We start from the raw sequence: 27,725 nt of genomic DNA on the forward strand, positions 1-27,725 counted from the left end.
GCCATGCACCTATTTATGTTTTCCACCGAGGGAGTGCGGGGCAACAGGGTTGATCGCACTTCGTGTCCTGGTAGTAGGGAATTTGCTACGGTACGCCAGACAGGGAGGGGGTTGACAATGTCGCAACATAGTAATTTTTTTATTTTGCGACATTTTACATTTACTAATAGTCTGATCCCTGCGATCGGCGCGCAAAGCACAGTGCAGCTAATTATATTCAGATCAGTATGAATTACGTCCGTGCATGCAGATTCTAGCAATGGAATGGATTGATTGGTGCAACAATGCGATATAATATTATAATAATACTCGTCTAGTGAGTGTACCCCTGGTAATGTTAGCATATCGGTGTTATATGATGACAACACCCAGTATCACTTCACTAGTTCCACACTTCAACTTTTCGGAATTTATAATACAGCCCTTCATTTTATCAAACTGACTCAGTTTTCTTTACTTTGATTTTCAATAGAAGCGTTCAAAACATAAACGGTTCATAGAGGAGATTAATATGCTGCTGCAGCAAGATTTCATGAAAAATGGAAAATACACATGACAAACGCCGCTCTCATTTTGCTATCGAGATCGAGCGTATAGAAATTGCAGACAACATGAACGACACACGTCACTCGCGGAAATGAATGCATAATTTCTGATCGAAAAGTTTTGCCTGAGCGATTGCTGGGTCTCATCCCCCTTTGAAAGCTTAAAGTTATTAAAATGACTCTGAAAAGTTTGACAGACACTCGATACTGCTGTAAAACATCGCGACACGATCACTTAATGATACCGTAAAATCTTAAAAGACGCAATTTTTGCGACATTTAGGCTACAGCCCAGGATGACGGTGAGTTTTGCACGCCAGTCGTAAAACGGTATACATCGAAACAATTTGAAGCCCTACTCTCGGCCTCTGTGAGTGAGTATACAAGACGGATCGTGCAACTCGACAAACTGTTACGACAAGGCCACTTATAAAAATAAGTTTGTATCGGCCTTGTGGCCTTGTGAACAGTCGGCCTTGTGAACTTTGGGTTGAAGACCAACGAGCAAGCAAAATGTTCTAGCGGTCCACAAACAAACGCAGCGAAACGTAAACTTGACTGTCGACTGCAGGTAGCACAATTGCGCTGTCGTGTAACATCTAGTCCTTATATCGGGCGTACATGTAGTTCAAAACCATGGAGCTAAAAGATACCTCCATGTTCAAAACCAAATATGTTTAGTCGACAGCACTGTTCTCGTAGCAGATTTTTGTCTTAATGTCAATTTATCTAATATGTATACCCTATACTATTTTAATGAAAAGACTTGTATGAAAAAACAATCTAGAAAAAGTTACGATACTTGTCCTTTTGATTAAAAGTATAACTTCATCTGTTTCTTCATGAATGCAACAGAGGCCACATTTAAGCATATTTATTTTTTGAAAAATGTTGAACTTAAGTAATCCATGCGTCATAACAAAATACAAACCAGTTATTTTTTCCCTTCGGTTTTACATTATAATAAAAGGATGTAGTGATCAATGTTTACATAAAAAATTTATTCATACACTCCCCTTTTCATGACTGTTTTCAGGGTACTAATTAACCTATTCACTCACTCTTCTACCACTCGTGTTGGCTAATTTCAGAAAAGATTTTCAGCTCGCCAAACATTTCCAAATCACAATATGCCCTAGTGTAGTGTACAATTGATAAATGCATGCGCATGACAGTGAGGGAGATAAGGGCTGTGATCTTTTTCAGATGCCAGATCATGTAGTTGAATGATTCATGATCATTCACTTACACTATTTCTGCTATCTTTGTAAATAATATTCCTTTGGAGTGAATACTTGCTGACTCTATTAATGAAAGGACATGGAAAATTAAAGATTACAACATTCAAAAGCATAGTATTGGTGGAGAGAGTGTTGACTTTAATGGAATACAGGTCGTTAACAACTGCATTTACTGAGGACCGGCAGTTTTCTGTAAGGACCTGAAGCTTTGTCTTGGAGCAGGTCCTTATGACCTGAAGCTATTTCTCTTAATTTCGCACACTGTGCAAGACATATAATATACAAGTCATATAGTAAGGTCAGTATGCCCCTATAGTTTAATTGATTCAAAGTTTTAATTAAAACTTTGTTAGTATATTACAAGTTATCGATGCTCTGTTTGCTTCTTGAACGATCAGAAACACTTGCATGTGTTGAAGACAATATTCACCGAACATAAACAATATTTACCTTCATGTTGTCTGGTTCATCACCCTGTCCTGTGGTGGCACATACAAACACAACTAATGGTTCATGAATCAGGTTTGTCTGTATCAAAACAATATGAATATGTAATTAGTTTTGTTTTCAATTACTGTCACATGTCTATCTGAATCTATACAAAATGACAAAACTTTGATGTTTAAAGAAACAAGAAACGTACGTCTTGAAAATGAGAGGCTTAATTTGTGTCCGTTCTTGGCAAAAGGAATGTGAAACATACATTGTTTACTTGGATCATCAAAAAATGTTTTCATCAAAGAACCATCAAAGAATCAAAGAACCATCAAAATTCCCAGTATCTAATATTAAAAATTGCTGTCAGTAACTTTCTTAACAATATGGAAAATACTGATCTTTCTCTTCTACATGAGGGGCCACCTAGGATTAGGTTAATTTGTATTATTTTTCAACACAGGCTCATTACTCTTCAGTCTTGGCAAAAAGTGAGATACTATTGGGAATACATACTATTGTATAGGTATCCATTGCCATCACTTTGGTTGACATATGTCTCCTCTTGGCTTCACGCCCAACTCTCTCAGCAACATCTTCAGCTGTGCCGGTCTGACTTCCAAACAACACTAGAATCTTTCTCTCATCCATTTCGTGGCACAGTCACTGAACAGAAACAAGAAAAATCAATTTAGGTTCAGTGAGTCTTTCTGGTTTGAATGATGTGGTACAGAGAGGTGTACAGTACTATAACATAAATGATGCAGTGTTCACCAAAGTCATCTTTGAAATCAGAGGATGACCAATGTACATCATTTGCATATTCTTTTGTTGTGAAAATATATTCTTTTGTCTGATTATCAACATATGAATAGATTGATAAATAAGACAGACAGTTGGCCTAATACCCAAGAGATCCCTCTGTGGAGAACCTTGTGATGTTACAGCAACATAGATCGGTAGATGCATGGTCAATTGGACCCAATGCCGATTGGACCCAAGTCAATTGGACCCCATAGCGAGTGGCTGAAGACTAGGTGTTGTGCCCCAAACCTTCCATTAATACAATATTTCAGATTGTATGGCATAATTTTTTATTTCGATTTAACACAGTCGCTGGTCTTTATAATTGTGTAACGAAATTACTTAAATAGTGCTGGATACACATCATGCCGCCACTCAGAGACAGCAACACCAGGCAGCAATGCAGCGCTAGGTAAAGTACAGTAAGTACACGGTATGTTCGCATTACGAGCTTTGGAAGCCAAGGCCGATACACCACGGTCATCTGAGAATTGATGAATTGCTATCAAACTCCAAACATAAAACCAGATATGAACTGTAAATGTTCACGTGTTCCATTATATATTGCAGTTATGTATAAATTTGAACATTTGCCAAATGTTTGCAACTTCATTGAAAGTACATTGTATTATGATCAACATAATAACAATATTCACCACAGATTAACTCTATAGGTCATTAAGTATTAAAATATGTAATTAACTAAATAAAAATAATTAATTTCTTTGACTGCTATAATTGTATCACCACTTATATAGCAAGTGTAACTGCCTTTGGTCAAGTCCTTCAAACTATATATTCCAAACTTTGAAAGCTCATTAGATATGCAAACTATTAATTAGCTGACATGAAAACATAAGTGCGAAATGACTTCCAATATTGGTATAACCTGGTATAATCATCAATGTCATAGCATGTTATGCCAACTTTGATCAAATAAATCGAAGAATATATCCCTAATTAGGAACGTTAATTAAATACACACATTAGGCATTGGCTTAAGCAAAAATGCTTAATGCCTTTCAATAATGTTAGCTTACATAATAGTATCTTTAATGTACAAAGCAAGTTTCATCAATTTTGGTCATGTAAATTCAAATATATATCCCTAATTTCAAAAATTCATTAAATATGCAAATTAGGAGCTGGATGAAGTAAAAATGCTTAATGACTTTCAATAATGTCGTATCGTAGCATCTTTAATGTACATAGCAAGTTTTGTCAATTTTTGTTCAGTCAATACAGATAAATATCCCTGATTATGAAAGTTCATTAAATATGCAAATAAGGAATTGGCTAAAGTTCAAATGCTTAATGATTTTCAATAATGTTCTATCATAGTATCTTTAATGTACATAGCCAGTTTCATCAACTTTGGTCTCGTTAATTCAAATAAATACCCCTAATTAGGAAAGTTCATAAAATATGCAAATTCGGAATTGGCTGATGTAAAAATGCTGAATGACATTTACAGTAACGGCACCAATGATTTTGACGATGAGATACAGCTGGATATTGATACACTACCTAATTAGGTTTGTCAGTTTGCTCTCCAATTTACCCTTTTAGTGGTCAACTTTTACAACTTTGCGCCAACATCAGACAGACTAAAACAGCAGGTGACGCAGCAAGATGTCTGTAAACTATGATGTTCCAGATGATTTGCCTGGCAGGAAACTGCCAGTTTTCAAGTACCACAAAACAATGTTGTTGGCCGTTTGCTTTGAAATACCACCACAACCTTTACCAATTTCTGAAAATGACAGACCGTTTAAATACAACTGAAAATCTTCTCTCTCACTTCAGCTGGTGTCGTCCGGGAGCCATCCATGTTGCGTTTTTTGTCTGGTTCAACGTCTGTTTGTACAAATGTACAGATCATTACGCCAGTGAAACTGATAGCTGCTAATTACGTGTCAGCGTATGTATACAAAGCCCCACCATGGCTGGCAATACCAGAACATCTCGTTGTCTGAGTTTTATTAGACTAGAAAGTTGCTGACTCAAAGCCCTGACTTCCAGACATTGCTATCGCTACTCAAACATTCTGATTCTTTCAGATCGATTTGTGTTGTTAGATTTGGATTTTGTTTGAAGTCATGAACTTTATTGATATTAAACTACAAAGAACACTGTCCTCCGAGTCTAAATTTGCAGTAACCTCGTTCTTTTACCACCTCTCCGTGAATTTGAACTGCTTGTAAAACTTGGCAACCAGTCTGTGTGTGTGTCACCATTGAAACTGATAGCTGCTGTAAAGATATAAACATACTACATAGTAAATTAGTTTACAGACATCTTGCTGCGTCACCTGCTGTTTTAGTCTGTCTGATGTTGGCGCAAAGTTGTAAAAGTTGACCACTAAAAGGGTAAATTTGAGAGCAAACTGACAAACCTAATTAGGTAGTGTATCAATATCCAGCTGTATCTCACAGAGTTTTCAGTAGAAATTTGCCCAGGCGGAGAAATGTAAATTATAGGTGGAGAAGGAAGCCGAGGTTGGGGTGGGGACGTCGTGTCGCGGCGGCGGCAGCATAACATTGGCAAGGTATTTTGAACAGCAATTATCCAGTTTTGTTGAATGTCAGTGTAAAAAAGTCTGTATTTTAAAAACAAAAACTGCTTGTGGTTTTTTGTGTTAAGTAGAAACAATGTACCATCTTACTCATATCATTTGTTTTGTTTGTCCTTTCTTCACTGTGTCACTGTCTGATGACATTTTCCATGAGAACACAAACAGTTACAGAGATGGTCAGTGCCCTAAGTTATCATCCTATGTGTGATATTACAGTGTACTAGAATCAACAGGGAAGCAACAGTAACTTTTGTTATATTCAATAAAGAGTACTACCGGTACAACTACTGGCAGATATTCCATGAATTTGGCGAAAAACGTTTTTGTGATTAATGCCAAACTGAATGAAGTATCGAATTTACATTTCAATTAAAAGAATATGTTGTTCATATTAAAACATGTCACACTAAAATTATACAGGAGTCATTAGAAAATCCCAGGTAAGTAGTTCCTTTTCTCTTTCAGTTTAAAGGGACAAAGTCAGTTTTGACTTTTTTTGATATCAAGAATACAGGGAATACTTGCATAATAATTACACTCAGTATGCACAATGATGTCAATGCAGAAACTCAAAGTGATGAAAAGTGTGAGATACAACCCCTTTATTTACCAATTCAATGAAACAAAAAAGTTAGCTGCTCTAGCAGTAAAACAACTTGACGTACAGCCTCAGGGTTGGCATTGGAGTTTGTTTTTTATTTTTCACCTGCAGTTCACAAAAGGCCTCTAAAAAGTTTGTGAATACACATTTCAGTTAGATGCAACAAAATGACAATAGAAAAGTGTTTGCAGTATCAGTAACAACTATAATGGGCTTCCTACCTCTATGACTGACCTTTTAAGTGCAGTACACTGAAACTTGTGAAAGAAAAATATTGTCTCTTTTTTCCATAAGCATATGCTGTATCAAAGAAAATACACAAGTCCTGAAAATATTGTGTTGCTTTCTTTTCCCCCAGCAGTCACCCACTAGTACATGTATCAATAGCAAAAAAGAAAAACATTGCATCGCCACCAAAACAAATGAATGAGGGAAGTCTCCAGTTGGCTGTGATGTATCTAATGAACTACGTGAATAATATTTACATAAATTATAAATTTGCCTACCGTCTGCAAATGCTACAAAATTGGATATTTTTTACCGAGAAATTAACAGAGTTCACTCGGGGCAAAACACGTTATTTATTACTAGATTCAAAACTTAGTCGATAAAATTGAGACACTTTTTCCAGCATTGAAAGGTTTCATGATCGGGCCATTTACATACAAATGTACATGAAAGCATGGATCGCGTGCTAAATTTAAAGCAGGCGGCAGATACGGTAGAGCATGGATGCCCATGGGTAGAGCGTGCCCATTCCACTTTCCTTGAGTCGAATCACAAGAAATATACGTGAAAAGCCAGCCCTGAGACGTACAATATTTCTCAAAATTTTGTACACCGCCAAATCACCGTTTTCGGGGGTAAAATATCGAATTGCAACCACAACCGCGAGTTTATAACTGACCACTCTCAGGATTTTAGCATTTTAACGTAGATGGTTGATCACGTAATTCTACTTTCTAGAACAGTTCTATAAACAAATCCCTTGCTCTGGCGTCATAGTCGCGTACTTAGCGCACGTAATACAACATGTTGGCGATGCATGACTTTGATTTCGCTCTCTGAAGAACACCTCACCAAAATACTAAAAAAATTATATTGATAAATTCATCGGACGGCTGCACTCAGCTCATTACCACATCAAACGTGATCGCTGACAGCTACACGCTTTCCTATGGCCGGTCGCTATTGTTTTGACTCGTAGCAGAATATTAATGAGGTCAGGGAAATATACCCAATGATATTGCCGCTTACAGAGGACAGGCGTACTTTCACCCAATGATATAAGATATTAGAACAGTACACTGACCTAGTCTGACCTCGCATAAAAAGACGTTGTATGTATACATAGCCCAAGTTGTACACTATGCGTACGGAGCCTGGCCTACTATACGTGTGCACGTTCGTCCGTTTTTGGCTCGTTTGTCGCGCCAAGCCCAAACGTCGTGTACTTTTGTCACTCAGTCGATGGTCATAATTTGTGAAGTATTAACCAAAGTTTGTGCCATTTTATAATATTTTCCCCCAAATTACAGCCGGCGAAAGTGCTGTCACAGACGTACAATTTCGCCCGCTGCCGGCTCCTAATGAAAACACTGCTCTCATCGTCAAAATCATTGGTGCCCTTACTGTAATAATGTTCTATCATAGTATCTTTAATGTACATGGCAATTTCATCAATTTTGGTCATGTAACTTCAAATAGATATCCTTAATTTCAAAAATTCATTAAATATGCAAATTAGGATTGCATGAAGTAAAAATGCTTAATGACATTCAATAAGGTTAAATCATAGTATCTTCAATATGCATACCAAGTTTTGTCAATTTTGATCGAGTATATTCAGATATATACTCCTAATTAGGAAATTTCATTAAACATGCAAATTAGTAATTATCTTTCATTGTCACCCCTAATAATATCTTTCAAAGCTGATATATCTTGTGTGATCAACATTTGTAGCGAATCTCATCAAATTGTGTGCTGTCGTTGTCAATATATATCAGTTTTTTCTAAAATCATTAATTATGCAAATGAGCAAAAAGTAAGCAAGCCACACCACCAAAAACTAATCAGTTCTTGCCATTTGCAAACTGAATCTATGTACCAGATTTGATTCTGATCTGATGCGCAGTTTTTGAGATATTGAGTACACAGACAGACAGACGGACAGACAGACGGACAGACAGACACACAGACAGACAGACATCGCTGCGACATATGCCCACGTGTGTCAACACTGGATCAAACTAGGTATAGCCTGTGTAGATTGCATGAGTTTATGATTTGGTAAAACCGTGATCAATCACAGGGTGCACTTGACTTTGGTCCAATGGGCATTGGGTCCAATGACTAGAAACCCACCACAAACAAAAGATTTCATCCAATATGGTGCTATCAATACAGGAGACAGGAAAAGTATGAAAGAACCCTCATGGAATCAGCATTCACTCAAAAGCCAAAGCTATGAGGGGTCGTTGGATGTAATTCACGTTCAAGTGAGACTTAAATCATTTTATTACAGTAAACATGAATTGAAAGGTCTATTTTGCGATGAATTTCCCGTTTCAAAGTTTTATTTCAGATTAAAGTTGCTTGAAATTTGATGACTTTCTATGTATTGACAGCACCATATTGGGTGAAATCTTTTGTTTGTGGTGACCAATATTTGGTGGATGCAAAACCCTGTCATATATAATGCACTATCCACGTAGGCGAGTGAGAAAACAACTTTGCCTTTCTGTCACTAGCATTACACCAAGGAGCACATGATATTACAACACTATCTTTGAATCATGGAGGCAGGAAAGTCCTCTGTCTATTTATAAGTAACTGAGGCAATATATATCCACGGATACTCTAAATGTGATACAGCATGTGTGATCCTGGCAGAATTTGTCATTTCTTGTGAATTATCATCATGATTGCATCAGAACATCGTCTGTATTATGTATTTGTACTAGTTACACAATCACCTCTTTGTTGACAAATCATCATGCATGGGACTTCCTCAATGACATCATTATGAGTCTCAGACATCTCTGAAATATAGTTCACGTTTTTTTTATCGTATCATGTAACAATCACTGTCTACCTACCAATTGATGCAGGCGAACGAGGTATCACACCGTGCGAGTGGCTGCGAGAGGAATCACTACACGTTTACATGCGTCTAGCATTAGTTCAGACGACAGTTTCAACCAAGTTCACATCCGCTTACAGCGCCACCACACTATTCTACTTCAGCATCGTTTCATACAACATCAACAACCAACAACAGAGCGGAGCGAACGAGCTGCAGGTTTGTCAAGCGCATTGAGAAGTCTTACTGTCTGCATGGTAAACCATGGTGGGATTTAGTCAATTATACACAACGAATAGAGTTCCTGGATGAAGGTACAAAATAGTTCGTAACATTTGACAGCTAATAATGCAAGTTTTAGACTGAAGAAATAGAGGAACCGAAACCGCGGACTCCAGTCGGCAGTCTCCAGATTCAGTGATTGAGCAATATTATTGAAACAACAATTTCATCATGATTTCCTTCACATCACTCTCAGTTATGTAGTTAGACGAGTAGACACGTGTACGTGCATCAAAAGCACGTATTGAGTTCTTTGTGCGTCTGACTATGAGTATGAGTATGACTTCTGAATGTCAGAGATGAGTTCGTTCATCGCCATGTGACAGCGCCCTCAATAGTTGGCTATTATTGACAGCATAACCTTTGTAGGTCTGCGCTGCATATTATCTCTTACTCCAGCCACTGAAGATGGGGCTCTGCATTTTGCAGAGCTCCACATTGAATAACGAGATTCTAGTCAATTATATTTCATCTCTTGTGTCCACTAAGACTGCAGTCATAAACAGTTTACAATTCATATCCAAACACTACTTTTTGCTCTGTTTAATTTAAATTGAATGTTACAAGGAGGATTTCTTTTAGGGTTACTGGAGAACAAATTTTTATGCCTTTGAAGTAATGATGTCACTCTACATAGATAAAATGAAGATTTGTTCAGGCTATGGCTGTTATGCATTTGCTTCACTGCTATTGACATTATTTTGAAGGCATTCCACATTCTATGGATAATGTGAATTGTGCAAATTAATTTCTACGCATGTCACAATCCTTGAGTCAGACTAAGTTATTGCCAATCAAATTTGTTGAAGTGGTACATCCAAGATCATCATTTGTCACACATAATACTGATTGCTATGTTGTTGCAGCAAATGATCATTAACGAAGATAGAAGTAATGGTTTTTGTTCAACACTTAGATTTCATTATTGAGTGGAGTTAATGATTATTATGCACAATGGGAATTTTTCAATGTTCACAGTGTATGTATGTACATTAATGATGGCAGTTAATGGAAGTAATTGACCCCACACTAATATAATGCTGTATCATTGTCAAGACTACCATTTGGTATTGTTCATGTCAAGTTTCATTCATTTCCCAATCAAGTTCACAAAACAAGAATAGTACATGTATTCCATGGCCTAGACATGAGATCATTGCATGCAGCCTTGATTTGAGCACAGCACAGTTAAATTTGTTTTGCGGGAGATATTGTCAACAATCTTTGCATGCTATCCAAAGATGCAGTTGACATTAGGCCAAAAAAGGATTGTTTCTGGTCATAGCTTCTTTCCAAAAATGGGGTTGGGGTGGGTAATGCACATTTTTTCATAGTTCTAGACAGTCAGCCTACTTTCCAAACATAAAGTAAGGTAGTTACTTTTCGTGTGTTCTATTCATTTCTGGTCATTTGAATGCCAGGGGAAGATTGATGCACTCCTACATCATCAGAAAAAAAATTGTGTTTGTTGATTATTGCTTCATAATCAGAGGACAAACTCACTCACAGATCTTGAGTAAAGATTTTAAACAACAATTACACAACACTAGTGATCCCATAACTTAGAGAAAATCTCAACATGGGAATGAAAAAATAAAACACATAAGAAACAGTACAATTAGAATTACATAAGATTTAAAAGGTTCCAAGGAATTGAAATACCGGTATTCCTGGATAAAGGGATTGAAAGCAGACGTGTGTAAAATTTCAACCAGTTGTAAATTCTGTTTGCCTGTAACACATTTTCATTCATATATCTACTATTAAAGTTTGGATGAAATTAGTGCAGGTACTCATGCTCAGTGTTTCATCTAGGCTGCGCGATTGCGCGATTCCCCCTCTTTGGTGTGCTGTGCGCCGCCAATTGCACTTAGAAGGGGCGACCCATCGCGCACTATTGAGGTGGCTGGAATGGCTGCTATCATGAGTGTCACACTTCGATGCCATTGACCCGTTATCAACACCTGTTAATAGTGTGGCAACGGGCATTGTATAGTGTTGCAAGAACATTTACATGGAAGGGACTAATTTTAGTTCCATTTTGATACTTTTTGAACTGCTTCAATAAATTGCTGTTGAAACCATACCTCGCGTAAATTTCCGTACGCTGATTTTGCTTATGAAAGCCTATCAGCCAGTTGAGAGTTACGTTCACAAAAGTTCATTGCCCTAGCTCGATAAGGTTTCTGTGTCATATTATCTCTGTACGACTGAGAAAAGGAGACAAACTGAAGTTTTTATGCATCGTATGGATGTCCATAACACTCTGAAAATAATTCTGATAGCAAAATTGACACGAAAATTTGGACTTTTACTGTCACAGAAACGTGTTCAGTGCAGACTGCATGCAATGAAAGTCACAACAAGCAAGCTGTGGTTGTGTCAATGGGTCCGATTTTTGATTTCAGTGAACAGACACTTATTTTTCGGGGCAAATAAGCCCTAAAGTTAACTGTCGGTGACAACCAACCTTTTCTGTTTGTTATTTTTTCCGTTCTAAAATAAGTGACAAAAAGCAACTGACATCGAGAAACTCCGCATTCAAAATATGGCAGACTAAGGTCTGACCCTCTAAGTTGTTGGTTTTAACTCTAACTTACCGGTAGTCTGCGCACAAAACTACAAGACCAGCTAGGTCACTAGAAAAATACAGCTATTAGCTGTATTTTTCTGGTTTGTATAGGGCGACAGACCTCAGGGCGATGTTGATCCAAACTTACAGTAATGAGGGATGATATAAGCACAGTAAAAACGTGACAAACAAGTACATTATTTTTTTCAGAAGCTACAAAACATTCCTTTATAACTACAAAAAAGTTTTTTCTTGCTTTTTGTAGTGCAGACAGTTCAGCTAAAAATGAAAAATATCTCTTGAAGGTACATTGGAATATGGCTAACTGTTGTTAATTTTTATGTTTGAATATACATTAAGCCCTGAGAAAGCAAACATACAGAATTGTACAAACAAACATACAGAATATTTTAGCATACAGAATATGCTACAATTTTTTTAGGAATAGTAATGCTTACGCAAATTTGTTGACTTTTGAAAAAATCTTTTAGAGGATGGTGTTTGCAGCCAGCAGCTTGGATTGTGTAAGTTACAAGTTCTTTATGGCTTGTAGTATGTATAACACAAGTAACATCACTGCAACATTAAAACTTACGTATAAAGATGTTATTATATGTTTCAGTTAAATACCCCCAAAAATTTTAAAATCCCCCTCAAAAATTCCAGTAGAGGGGGACCAATCCCCCCTGGTGTAGCATCCTAGATGAAACACTGCATGCTATATGAAGTGACCTATAAAGTGTAAGGTGGCTGCTTATTCAGCAAGATTTGGTACATGTCTTCAGGGACAGTTTCCTTTGTATCAATGTCATGTCCTGTTAAAAGGACAACTTGTGTCAATTTAACTGTACCTATTTTACACTTGTCATCATGTGGTAGAAAATTGAAATTTCTCAGTCATTTACAACTCCTAACTCCTAATTTGTAAAAGGAATCCAGCCTTTTGTTACAATAACATAACAGTATATACCGATACATGTACACTCATGTATGCGTTGTGCATTTTGAGCCGTACTTTTGGTAACAGCTGTATCAAGTTGTGTCGAGGGAACTGTAATTCTTTCAACACTAATATCCATAGGTCCACATGAGAGAAAATTCTTACCTTTTTTAGAGAGCCAGGGCAAACCCTAAACTCTATGACACAATTTTTGTCTAATGACATTCAGACAATATCTTAGGCTCTTGTTCCAACTACGTTTCTTTGTGTGTACTTGTCATGCACTCATCATAAGTGATAGATAACATTCTGCCAAGCTTATCATTCCATACCACTCTTGGAGAGTGATATGCAACTTTTGTTCTCTTTGGAATTCACATTGAAAGGAACGCTGTCTGTTCTCATTGAGGTTAGCTACAACGTACAATGAAAAAGGCTAGAACACACTAGCAATTGAAACATGCCATTCTTAAACTTCCCGTGCGAGCTTTCTCTTTTCTACTCATCAAACTCTTATTTACATCTAGTTGCTGGGCTGATAATTTCATCCTTCACTTTTTTCATTTCCTTTGGCATTCGAATGAGTTGGAATTGATGTAATAAGTTCATTTTAGCCATGGTTTCTGAACGGATGTGTCGTATAAATGCAAATGAGTAACCTGTCTGTTACAGAGAAAAGGCTCCATCCTTTTGACATTATTATGGTTATTTGGTACATTTGAATTTATTTTCAAAAATGTATCAGGTATATGGGTGCACTCCTCCGTCATCCCATGGTGTGATTTTAAACATACAGACATCACAACATGGACATGTCTGTACCAGCATGTTGGGTGTGTCTTATGTCCCTCACATTTTTTGGTATTCTGTAGTGGAATTGATGGCAGGTGACCAAACAAGTCTAGTCAAGTGATGAATAAGCCATTTTAGGCAACAGAATAAAATAAACTGATTATCTATCAGGAACCCAAAAATATTATAAATACCAAAAGATTGCAAATTTGGCCAAATACTGAGTCCATGTCCACACCTAAAATCATAAACATGACATCAAAGATTTGTTTTGGTCAGAAATGTTAATGAACAGTCTAGGTGATAGTACAAGTATGTATGTGTGTATCTACACTGTAGGGTGCACAGTACAGGATACTGATATCAGGACCATCTCAGATTGTTGCATAAGTTCAAAAAGCAAAATTTGTTCGCTTTTTAGGGGAAGGGGGTTTAACTTCCATTCAATCAGTGAACATAACCTCCATGCAATCAGTGAACTTACTTAACCTTCACACTTTTATTTGTGACCATAACTTCTCTTTACATTGTGTGTAAAAATAAACAAAAACTGCACACTCATACCAACAAATTTCACAGTAACTGTTTCCAACTCCTTCCTGTCATGCTATTGTATTTACTCCCAAACACTATTTATTGACAATAACATTGTTTACTAAACTTTTCATTTATCAAATTATAAAGATAAAAAGTATCTTTTTTATTAAATTTGCTAAGCATCAGCTTGCTTCAACCACACATGCACTGCGACATTTTACTCACTGTGTCAGTGTGTTGACGCAATAGCACTGAATACTGCAGTCTTCATGAGGTGCATAATTCTCAGTGAAAATGTCAAAAAAAACACCCCATCTATCAGACATCAACAGTTTGCACTTTTGAACTTTTGTGTAAGGGAGGGGGTTATGATCTGAATGAAGGAATTGCATTTTTTGAACTTATGCGACAATCTGAAATAGTCCGTTGTAAAGATGGCCATTTTGCCATGCCTATTGCTGTATGGTATGAGAGTTTTAGTATGGAAGTTTCTCTCTACGTTCCATCTGTTTGTACACCTACATGTATTCATGTACATGTACATCTGTCAAAGTATCCAGCAAATACGAACTTTTGAACTTGAACATGGTCGATGCTTGTCTCATTGCATTTGCACTGCATATCTTCTTTAGATTTCTGAATTTTTTTTAGTCCATTCATGATTGTCTCTAAATTTCGGTGATTCATACTTGTAAAATTGTTACATTTTAAGAAAAAAGCCTGGAAATAGCTTAGAAGGCTTGTTGCAACCCTGTACCATATCAGAATTTGATGAGTCTGACTTTCCTGTCTGGGAAGTAATTTTTAACCAGTAAATCCAGAAGGCCAGGGTGGGGCCCGTGACACCCAATATTTTGCTTACATAAGTGAATTTATCATTCTGTCAACCAAAGTAGACTGGAGAACTTAGCTACTGGTACCTTGATTCAGGTTTTCACAGCAGCAAAATATGAATAAATTTGCTTGCTCCCTATATTTTCTACCTTAATTTGCCTGAAACTTTCTCACATACTCTACATTCTATAAATCTTTGCTGTGGCAACAAACAGCTGTGTCATTACATGAATGAATGAGCAATGTACGCATGAAGACAAAAATCTCCATGCTTTGCTCACGTGTGTATGTGAACAGCACATCGTGTTATTATGTTAATAATGTTTGTGTGCACTGTATCACTATAGTTACCAAATGATTTCAAAGTGCAAAGTACGACAACACTCAGAGTAATTGATAATTCTGGGTGGCTCCTCTTGTGGCATGTCTAAAGTGTGATGGTACCGTACATGTACAGTCTGCATAGTCCATGTACGGTATCAATACTCTGTAATCAGCACAGTGCTTGAACGTTCCTTTAATTGGATCGTTACCAACACTTGTTTGATCTTTGTACATACTTGTAATTAAGACAGGAAATTGAACCTTCCTTTTGCCAAATGAGAGCTTTGGTCATGTGTAGTTACAGGGTAACCTAAATAGGGTGAGGTAACTTATTCATAAGTGAAAATTGTGTTTCTGTGACACCCTACAAAACTTTAATATTCAGAATATTTTTTATTGGTACTTTATCAACTTGTGTGCTGAAAGTTAATGTAAAATGCTAAAAAGTAATAGAAAATGACAGAAAATAGTCAATAGCATGTTTTATGACAAAGACGTGAAATAATGTACCGGTAATGTAGATTGATAGGATTTTCATGTTTAATTATCAGTTAATTCAGATATGATATATGAGACATCATACATGTACCGGTATACTACTGATTGATCAAAGTCCAGGTTTTAGGAGATGAAGTTATGATTCTCTCATGTGAAGGTAGTATGTGCCTTGAAAGTGAAAGACTTAAACTTTTGCTCAAACTTTCCTCAATGACGCTTTCGACTATTCTCTTACCAAATCAAAATCAAAATCAAGGGTCACCGTGCAGAATTTGGTACAAGAGAGACAAATTACCTAAGATTACCTAACTATGGGGAAAAATAAAATTTTCGATTTTCGAAAAAACTAAGACAGTGAAAACTTTTCTTTCATCAAGAGCTTTAAAATGAGCCCCCATAAGTGGTAGATCAGAAAAAAATTGATAAAATTTGAAAGCCCAAATATCTGTCCACCTGGTGGATACGGATGAACACATAACATTAGTTCTCATCAACTGTGTAGTATCTTTGTGAACATGGACCACTGCTAGTGTATAACTATAAGCTCCTTCCGTACGTCTACAAAAACTACCAAGTTGACACTGTTTGGAAATTTTTTGGAATTTGTATCATCACAGAATAATTTCCTGCCACGGTTTGTGGTCTTGAGTGGATCCCAAGACCTGTCACCATCCTCCCCTTTGGTATAGTTGGCAAGAAAATTCCTGGTGTAGTTAAGTGATGGTTTGAGAAAGACCTATATTTTGTACAATGTGATGTCATTAGTTTTGTACTGAGTCAGCATGTTATTGTTTGATAAAAGCAAATACTGACAGCGAATATCAGAGGTCGTAGTCCAGTACACTAATCTACATGTAAGCATTTTTGTAAACTGAGGTTCCTTCATATTTCAATGCATTTCTTTGCATTTCAACAAAAAGTACCATTTTTGATGCTTTATTCTTTTAATCCCTTTCTTTAATGCTTTCTCCCTCTTCAAACTTTTTTCATACATACAAGTTGGAAAAGAAAATCTGATTGAGTGCATATCTGTGTAAGAAAATCAGAAAGAAAAGTGTCATTATGGACAAAATGCAAACATCACCACTTTCCCATACATCATTCATAGCACTTCTATTGTTGTCCTAGGAATTAAATTTCCTCAACATGGTCGAATTTAATCAACACTCAAATAGACTGTAACCTAGTTTCTCATCCATCATGATTATTTTCACCATAATTGGTGACAGCATTGTGATTTATTGCATCACATCCAAACCACACACAGTTTGATGCAGACTGTAAATTACTTGTGTGTGTTTCAGTTATTTCGAAGTTCATACATAATTCAATTTTATGGAGCAGTATTTCCTCCGAGTCTCCTTTCATGATTACCGCGATTGATACAAAATGAACAGAAAACATAAGTTCAATGAAAATATCAAACAAAATAGCTATAGCATATTTGCCGTTGTTGATAATACATGTTTCTAGTAGAGAAGTTCTCTCTGCAACCAATATGATGTACCATTGCCATAGGAGGAGTACACTGATATGAGAAAATTTTTAATATCACTCTAGACTAGTACTTTTTCATTTGGGTCTCAGGGGAAAAAAAACTCAAAAAATTATAGACTCAGTTTTAAAAACCCCTTCCTGTATGTGAAATATAAAACTCCAATACGTTTGAATTGATCCCATTCTGATAGACCAGTCTTTCAGGAAGTGTACATGAGCCATGGTGATAATGGTGTCTACCCATACTTATCTGTATGTACATAGCACTTGTAACCAGGATGGGCAAATCACTATTATATTTGCAGTTTTTGAACAAAACATAAACCAATACACATAGTGCACTATTAAAATTATCGAGAAGAAGTAGTTAAATTCTTTGTTGAGTTCCATACAGCATGCCCCAACAACTGACATTTTGCTTATCATCAATGTTTTTGTCACTGGCTGTGGGCCAGGAAATTGTTACTGCAGGGTTCCCGCAACAATGCATGTGCAGTGTTTTATCCATTTCAAATAGTGTCATAGTACACAGACAGTACAAGATTTCTGTCAGATGAGGCTTTGTATTTAATTGTTGTATCCATGTACAGTATCCTATTGTATGGAATTGTACTTTCTGCGGTTCATTTGGTGTGGTGATGCAGATAAATTATGTGCACTCGTTGAGTTTGGAAAACAGTGTCTCTATATTATTCAAAAAAATTCAAAAAAGCCATGCAGTAACAACACAAGTTGGTTTCTTGTTACCTTTATGACTATGATAAAAAAAAACTATGACTGCCCATTCCTTTTCAATACTGGCCAAACATTTAAAACATTTCAGTGCTATAGTGGTTATAGAAAGATGGGTATATATGTATCTTCAATGCTATAGATTGGTTATAGATGGGTATATGTTCTCTTAAAGTTCCATTAGCTGTATCTTCTGGAGATTTTTCCGTTAGTTTTGATTGAAATGATCACTGGCTCATGTTGAATAGCCTGTCAAATAACATAGAATCGCATATTGTTCGGAAACATTACATGCCCTACAACTAAATAACATGTGATTTTACAACGAAAATTTCAATTTTTGTCCGGACAGAAATACAAACTCTGTTGACACGCGGATTGCAACATAGGCATTCTTCTGCACCTGCGAGAGCCATTTACAGCAATTTCAAAATAAATATTCATTACTTATGCCCGGTACTTACGTCGTAGTCCATTGTCAGAGCACGTTGCGTAGCCAGATGTCTGGCAATCCACGACACAATGTTGTTTTGATCCCGCAATAAACGTGAACTTGTACATATCGCGTGATCGCGGCGTCAACATTATCTTTGTTCTCCCCAGCATGCTGAGCATGCCAGACGTCAACAAACGAGCTCGGAAGGGCAACACGTTTGAACAAAATTACCAGTTTTATGTGGCTATAACATCACTAATCATGTTTGTTTCTTCGTAAAACAACATTTTGCAACAAATATGAGCCTCCAACATGGAATTTTCCGAGGTAAAAAATGGTCAAAAGTTACAAATAATGGCCCTTTAATAAGTGCTTGTGGTAAATTATTCCAAAATCCTTTTTCATATAATTCGACAGAAACAGCTCTTTTCTTCCTTGATGTCAAATGTCTTCAGTGCACAGGGTTATTGTACTTAAATTGTAAGCTTCTCTGCCAGTATAGTACAGCAGTTGTGTACAAGTGTTTGTTTTTGCACAATCTGAATCCTTTCGGAAATGATCAGTTTTCCAGGAAGGAGGTGGCAATTTTTGTAAAATTGTCAATGGATTTTCTTTATATCGATCAGGCCTCGAAGTTTATTTTTTTGCTTACCTGCCAACTGGGCAGGTACTCTGAAAATTTACCAGCCCAACAAATTTTTTACCTGCCCAAGCCAATTTCACAAGTCTTTTACGTGTGCTACTATGTCAGAGCCTGTCTTCTGTATCACGTCGTACCTACAAAGAAAGCTGATGACTTGTTGGCCAGTACTGGGACCGGGAAACTCCTACAGTATTTATAGCAATACATGACTGCCTGCTCGTCTTTCTCATCTCGCTTTAGCCATTTGAACCATTCATCCCTGTATTTTCGCTCATACTCCTTCCTATACGAAGTCGCCATTGCCATTGCCATTGCTCTTCACGGACTTTTCACTTTCTGTTGACGTGCTCGCTACAGACGTCGATTCACCACATGCATGGCTCCACATTTGTTGTATCACTGTCATAGCCTCTGTCGGCCGTTGCTGTACTGTCTCCTTCTTTGTCATCGCCTTTTCTTTTCTCACTTTGATTTTCTTGCGCAGTACAAACTACCTTCGAACATTTTGTAAAGCCAAAGTTTGAAAGACTCATGTTTATTCTATGAGGTGAAGCGAGGCACGTACGTACGGAGGAATGAAAAAGTCACATGTCGCAGTGACGATGTATGCAAATTTATGGTAGCTCTATATTTAGACCACGTACCCTGCTGTGCATGCTGTGTACTAGACTCTCCACAGTCGCTGTGCCTTGTTTTGTGCGCGCCACAATGGGCCTGCATTCGAAGGCTACGCTGTGCTAGCTGTGACCACGCGCTGCCAGACACAGCGACTGTCAGTTCTTGCAAGTATATGAATATTCATAAGGGTAGTGTCGTCAAAAGAACATCTATCTAACTGGGCGGAGAGAATATATACTAGTAGTAGCCCTGCGTACAGGTCTGTGTGTTCCCAGCGTTATACGGCCTCCACCACTAGCCCTGCAACAGTTCATGGAGATGACTGGCGACAATGCGGTCCAGATCCGGACTGCAACGAAAGACTGTCTTTTCGGCCGAAATTCTGCTCTATCGGGGCAAAATCCTTTCCCTGCCTACCTTTACCTCCTAACCGACCCCAGAAAAGATGCGATTAACTTCTCCTAACGTCCAAAACCGCTCGTTTTCTGAAACATAACGTACTCGACAAGTTGTTAACCCATGGAGATCGCTATTTTGAATCTCGCCAGTTATCTCTATCGACCCTTGTGGTGGAGGCCGTATCACGCCGGGAACACACAGACCTGTACGCAGGGCTATACTAGTAGCTGGTACACTTATATACGCGGTATGTTTTTATTTTTCATTTTTAATTTTATTTGGCTATGGTACTTGTCATTTTTTTTGATTAACGGATGTGTGGAGTTCTATAAAGTACCCGGATCAGGCAGAAATCCGACCGGTCGCTTGCAAGAACGTCCAGACCCTGGGATTCGCGTCGCGTCTCTGCGCGCGCGTGTTCCAACAGGGAAGAACGCGAATCGCAGGGTCTCTGCCAGACTAGCTGTGTACGGTGTGGGGAGAGGTCAGGTCGCAACACCAAATATGTACTGCCCTCAATGCGGAAGTCGCTTGATGATAACGCGATCGCGTCAAACATCCTTCTACTTTGAAACGGTCCGCGCTTTGAACTTAGGGCAAGGGCATTTTTAATTGTTTTATTTCCTGAATGTGGACATTTCTATCAGCGGAAACATGAATTTCATGAAATAAGCAGTATTAGTCTGACAAATTCACCGGCCCAGCTGGGCCGATGAAAATAAAATACACCTGCCCAGCGCAATTTTTACCGGCCCTGGGCCGCTGGGCCGGCGTAAACTTCGAGGCCTGTCGATGCTGAATACTTCAACTGCCCATGCTGTAAGGTAACCAGTTGCACCTGCATAGGCAAACAAAGGGATATTGATTTTTGTTTTGAATTTGCTGTGACAAAGCAATTTACATAAGTACGGTCTTAGATGTCCTGAAATTGATCACCCGGGTTGGCGATAGCTGTACATACTTTGTAAGTGCTGTATTTAAGTGCACAAACAAACAGTCAAATTTTCAATAAATTTCAGACAGGTTTGGTGAAGTATGTCCCATATAGTCTACATGTAAGAAACTGTGTTTCTATGTTTGTGCCACACAGCCATCATACGGTATAAATGTAGTTACTATATATGGAGCACTTAAACATTTATAAATAATCAAATTTACAATTGGATTCCATCAAGAAAAACGTACTTTTACGCATGATCAATCATTCAATTTTTCATCATTGTTCAGTGTTTGTTAATGTGATATCAGTGCCATAAGACTTACCCTTCTTGCCAATTAAACAACCTCAATAAATTTAAGTTTGCTTTTGATAACTGGTTTCATTTCCCCATCATGTCCCAGTTTATAGTGAGGTTACTCCACACTGGTGACCCTACATGTTACGTATTTGTGCTGCAATTACGTGATAGGATTTAGGTCATATTTTACCAAAAAATATATGACAAATCGTGTGATCGATAAATTGTAAGAATGATGAACTGTTCCAATGTTTGTGGTTTCAAATCATGACCAAACAAATCTCACAGAACTGAATAGATTAGTAGGAAAACTTGTCATCACTTTTTGTGCAGGGAATTCATAGAACTTTCCACATGCACTGAAATCCTGTTTCTATACCACAGGCATTTTGAGTTTTGAAAATTTGATGGCCTCATTTCAGTTGTGGGGATGTGAGTCAAAAATGTATTTTTTTATTTCTTTTTTTTTCTGAAATACTGGATTCAATAAATGGCCAAATGGAAAATACATTTATTGATTAAAATGGTTTTTATTAATGGCAAAGTTGAGCACTAGAGTTTCACTTTGCTGTGGATAACATACCAAATGATGTGGTGTATGTAAGCCAATGTATAATTTCTCTCTGTAACCCTTAAAATGTTATGTTTTAGGTACAAATAAACAATACATTTATATAAACAAACTCAAAATATGCGTCTAGAAATACCTTCCCGGATAACTTTTCTAAAGTATCCTTTTTCCTCTCAATTTTACAAAAAGTATACAAGTGAAATTTTTTATTAAGGTATACATGTACACATACAGTACCAGTTGTGTGTCATTGTTTGGTACACTCAGAATTATCAGTATCCAACCAAAATGCGAAGTAAAGATAAAGATTACTACAGGTTTTACAGTATGCACACATGTTCCAGTGTAAATTAGGTCTATCGCATTGGTGTGTATAAATGCACTCACCTGATTTTCTCAAAATTAATCTCATCTGTAACTGAATGCGGTGAGATACAATTCTACTGTGCAGTACCTGAAACAATTTTATTTGCCAACATACACTTCATGTCATGTTTTGCAGCAATTTCCAGTCAGTGTGTAGTGACCTGGTTCTAGTTTATCAATAAAATAATCCAAGTTCCTCCGCATCATTACATTTACATTGTAAGTTCCTTCCTCTGCATAGTTGGACTGTACGGCCGTATTTTAATTGCCTTCTGTGAGTTTTACTATTTTGGCCCCTAAATTCAATTACAGGGCTACAGGTGTCTTTATCCAGCATCTGTGTCTGGCTGCAGATACTTCACATCGTCAGTAAATATATTTCACTTTCAACAAAAACTTTGAGATTGTAACAATTTTGCATGTCAAATCGACCAACAGCAGGATGAATTGGCATTATCGATAAAAATCCAAATATCTGGGGCGTTTTTTTCACATGCACAGTGTTCACATTGGTCTGGCCATCTACCTGCTCCGAGGTAACATAGACATGCCTTTGAATGTGGCATACAGTGTTTCAAACCCTTCTCCGTCTTGCTAATCCCTGTGACAGACCAGGTCGATAGTGATTGCAGGTTGGAATTAACCACCATGGCTCTAAAACAATTTACACTGTCAGCATTTTATTGTGTAGATGTTATTTAGAATATTTTCATTACAAATACTTGATTCTGACATACAAATGAAAACCGATCAAACACACAACAAAGTCCAATACCCTGTACAGTAATAGTTATGACCTCTTGCTTATTTGGGACTTTGCCAAACTCTGTCCGGTTTTGTTTATGGCTGTTCAAAACTAGGGTTGTGGACTGGCCTTATGACGTCACAAAATCTTTTTATAGGATACTAATATCAGTGTACATGTACCGAAACTTCCAGGGGTTGCTTGATATGACAACGATATAACTATGTAAATGAATGAATTATAAATACCAGTATATTGTAAATGTCATGTACACAGAATTATGCTTACTTTGCATATTTTTATGATGATTGATTGATCATTATCATTACTGAATCTTGATTAACTCATCTGAAACAGTCCTCTGGTATCACATTATCATGTACCGACTTACCACAACGTTTATTCATAACATGAAGTTGTTCAAGCTTGTGAAACTATGGTGATACGGGTCCAATGTTTCTTCTTCCCCATTAAGTATGATTGCCTAGGGGTATAGCATATATACCAAGAGCTGCCCTCGTAAAATCACTGGTATAGCCAATGTGACATTGACAGGCTTTAAATACCACACTTAATGAAAACACAGAATTATCTCGAGGTCCACAATCTCAGTGGCCACTTGTTGCTATCAAAAATAAATCTCCCTTCCTTTTAAATAATAGTATCAGTGGCCACATTGCTAATTATACATGTATCATATATGAATCTCCCTCTCTTTTAAATTATAGTACATGTATATATACATGTGTACTCATGCATAACCCATTTCTTTCAAAGCCTTGTTACATGCTAGCCTATTCAATGAAATGTACCTCATGAAAGTGAAAGTTACTTGTATTGCTGGTATACACACACTTCTATTGTGTTTATGACACAGCATAATTATGGGATGAAAATATTATTTATGGCAAAGCAAATTAGTCAGATTCGATTAACACCAGCAAACACTGCACCAGCAGTTCCAGTCTGTGCTTCAGAAACTATGACCTATTTGTCTGAAAAGTAGGGGAAGTATTGACTTCAATTCATTTACCCGTTCTATTCATCGTAGAATTCTCTTCCTGTGAAATGTAACATTTAAGTTAAATGATACTGCAGTTTGCTGTATACCCATATGGTCTTGTCAGTTTGCAGCGTACGAGATCTGTTTACCGTGTGGATCTTTCACAAACCACACTTCTGCTTCATATTTCCTGGCTGATAATCCAAATTTAACACATGGTGAAAGATTATCTGACCATCAGCTCGCAAATCAAGCCATACAGAAAGAAACACGTCGCACAAAATACGTGTTCAATACCTGCGCCTTGATCAAAAGAAAGAAACATGAAGATTGGAAAATGGGATTTTACACTTCCAACAATGTTATTCACAATCTCCTTGAGATTATATGATCTGAAAAGTGCAATGGTACATCAACTGGTTTCCAATTATGTTAAATTTATTAATTATGATTATATTTAATTGAACTATCAATCTATTAGTAATGGGATTTCATAAAAATTGGTCCTGATAGAAGTAGTCAATATGAACTCTTTCATCTTCATGATCTATTTTATTCCTCGTTGCTTTTAATCAGATGAATGGATTTGCAATATGTTCTGGGAAATAAAGGCAATAGAGTTAGATGATGGAGAACTTCATTTTCATGGGTGACGTGGAGTCTGTGTGAAGTCCTGCCTTTTCCCAAATTGGTTTCAGATTTAATCTCCATGTGATGATATATGATGAAAAAACCAACCCTAGCAACAGGAATTCCATGAGATTTTGACCAGTTCACAATGGATATGCAAGAGCGGTAGCCAGTGCTTATGCAAAAAGGATGGCGAGTCCTTATATAGAGTGAACTTGGCAAAACCGAGTGTTATACCCATTGCTCTTATATGATACTTGTATATGGAAATTTTGGCGTAAAATGAAGCTCATATAATTTGTACGGGGTATATGATATGAGACCGAAACATGAATCATTTATGGTTGACTGATGTTCTGCAGAGTTGACGTGTTCGTGCATGTGTTCACTGTTGATTGTAAAACATCCCGCTGTCGCCAACAAATAATCAAAAATTGTATGTGGCATTGTAAAAATGAATCATAATTCTTATTTATCACTCATTTCTATATCATGTCATTTCAGCAGTTAGGGAGTTAGAAGCGGTTTTCTGTCAGACTGGTACTATTATTGAATTATACTATGCAACAAATTATTTCAACATAAATGCACATATGTACCACATTAAGGTTAAAATGACCGAATGCCTGAATCACTTAATAGAACACTTGTGACCCACAGATGATATACAAATACTCAGTAGTTCAATATTATCATCTGTTTTCTCAAGTGACTCACTGAATTATATTTTAGTGAAAACAGCCACAAAACAGATATACTCAGTAATGTTTGCATTCTATCCGCAGTAAATAGATATACTGTACTTCAATTCCATGATGAGTAAGAAAATTCTGTATTCATGAAAGCAATCAAGTATGCCATATTGCAGCCTTGGGTCAATGGCATTCTTAAAACAGGGCTGTTTGCTGTGTTTGTTTACTGAATAATGCTCTTTACACATGAAACGTTTTAAATATTATGTGCAAACTACATCAAGTGATGGACAAATATTTTTCCGAGGAAGGAAATAAGTGGTTCGCTGATTGCTAAAATTCGTCTTTCAGACAGATAAAATTCACTAAAACTTGCTTTTCTTTTTTTTCACAGGATGTAAATAAATTAGAATCTCAAGATCAAGCATGAATAATTCTAAAATTTGAAAGATCTTCACCGTCTACCAAGTGATTGCCTTCGTAGAAATGCACTGATTTGTCTGCAACATACGTGAATTGCATTCTGCAAGCCAACGAGGAACTTGTCAAGATGATATTTACACTGAAGGAAATTGTGCAGTGGCTGGGAATGACAGCCTTTGAGATCTGGATCAACCTGATTTCTCTTCTTGTGTTCTCAATCATGCTGACATTGAAAGTGGAAGACGTTGTCAACATCAGCTGGTGGGACGTCTTCATTCCATTATTCACGTGTACGGGACTCAACGCTTACTTCTGCTCCATCGTGTTCATCCGACTCTGGATTGATCGCGAGCTGCGGACAGCTGGACTACGTGCCGTGTGGAGCACGCTCGTCCTTGTCTGTATATTTATTTTTGAATTCTTGCTGTGCCAGAGACTAGCAGGAGGGAATAATTTGTCGTACTCTTTGATTATGTCCCCGATTTTCATCCTGCTGCAGGTACTAATGATTCGTGCATGCCAGGTTGGCTAAAGGAGATGGTTTGAAACAAGGGGTGTACAATTATATATGGGAGGGAGCTGTCAAAATGAGGACACTAAAATTTATTTTACTTTCTGAGACAAGACTTATTGGGGATTTACAGACCTAGAATACATATTGCCCCAGAATTCAACATTTTTCTTTCAGTTTCCAGTCATGTAAGTACAGTTATTTTTCTGCAATAGCAGCAAGATGGAAAGTTTTCATGAACAGTTTTTGCTTTCCGACATTTTTGTGCATTAACAACTCTGTGAACTGACAGTCCACCTTGAATTACTGGTATGTATGATGACATCTTACTTTGGCAACCTTTTTCCCATTGAAATATTGTGTTTTCACATTGTACCATATGTGATTATTGTTTGATTTGTGTGAATAAACACAAAACAGTACCAGTAATATTTGAACTTTCACTCCAGTACATATTATCATTACAAACCTGTACCATAGTTGACAATGCCAAAAAAAACTATTCTTGAAAGATAAATATGTAAGATGATTAAACATACATACTCGTGAACAGCCTTGTTTGATCAAAGTACCACCAGATAAAATATGAACTCTTACTTTTGCATCAGTCGTGAAACCATGAACATGTATCGATGAACAGAATTTGCCTTTGAAATACTTTATCGGTGGCTCAATCAGGACACACAATATGGTATTTTGGATGAAACTAAAACTAACATGATTATGACATGATGTGACATGGAACATTTTAATATGCGAGTGTGTGTCCATCTCTGACAATTGACAAATAAATTCAGATATTAAAAATGAAAATTTATCGAACATTTTAATTCCATGGAGGACTTTATTTTTTCATCTGTATGTGTTCTTGGGGACTTTGTTCAAATCTTGTGTATTCCAATGAGACTTGATATTTGAAAATACTTGGCTTTTGTGTACTGAAAATTTATTTCACAGGGTATTTACAATAATGATGACTGTTTATAAGTATGTTTAATCATTTTACACGTAAATCTTTAAATCTCTTCATTCACCACAGAAACTGAGCATTAACATTAAACTTGTAAGCTGTATGTCATTGGTTTAGAGCGCTTACTGTTGAAGAGATTGACATTTTCAGAATGTTGAGTCTTAAATGCATGATCAGACTATCATG

At 37.0% G+C, this 27,725-nt stretch overlaps 1 protein-coding gene and 1 long non-coding RNA gene across 2 annotated transcripts in view; one reads left to right on the forward strand and one right to left on the reverse strand.

The window, feature by feature from the left end:
- LOC139114533 (NADPH-dependent diflavin oxidoreductase 1-like) overlaps positions 1-9,443 on the reverse strand; it is an 18,599-nt gene extending 9,156 nt beyond the window's left edge. The window contains exons 1-3 of the mRNA XM_070676320.1: positions 9,303-9,443; positions 2,738-2,887; positions 2,237-2,314 (exon numbers count right to left, since the gene is read on the reverse strand). Coding sequence (XP_070532421.1) covers positions 2,237-2,314; positions 2,738-2,872 — 213 coding nt within the window. The 5' untranslated portion in view covers positions 2,873-2,887; positions 9,303-9,443. The remainder of the gene's footprint in view (positions 1-2,236; positions 2,315-2,737; positions 2,888-9,302) is intronic.
- On the forward strand, positions 9,436-27,382 carry LOC139114534 (uncharacterized). The gene is made up of 2 exons (XR_011547885.1): positions 9,436-9,600; positions 26,030-27,382. It is a non-coding gene; the product is annotated as an uncharacterized lncRNA (long non-coding RNA).
- Positions 27,383-27,725: the final 343 nt, after the last annotated feature.

Source organism: Ptychodera flava, chromosome 16, assembly GCF_041260155.1.
Source record: "Ptychodera flava strain L36383 chromosome 16, AS_Pfla_20210202, whole genome shotgun sequence".
Lineage (NCBI taxonomy): Eukaryota > Metazoa > Hemichordata > Enteropneusta > Ptychoderidae > Ptychodera > Ptychodera flava.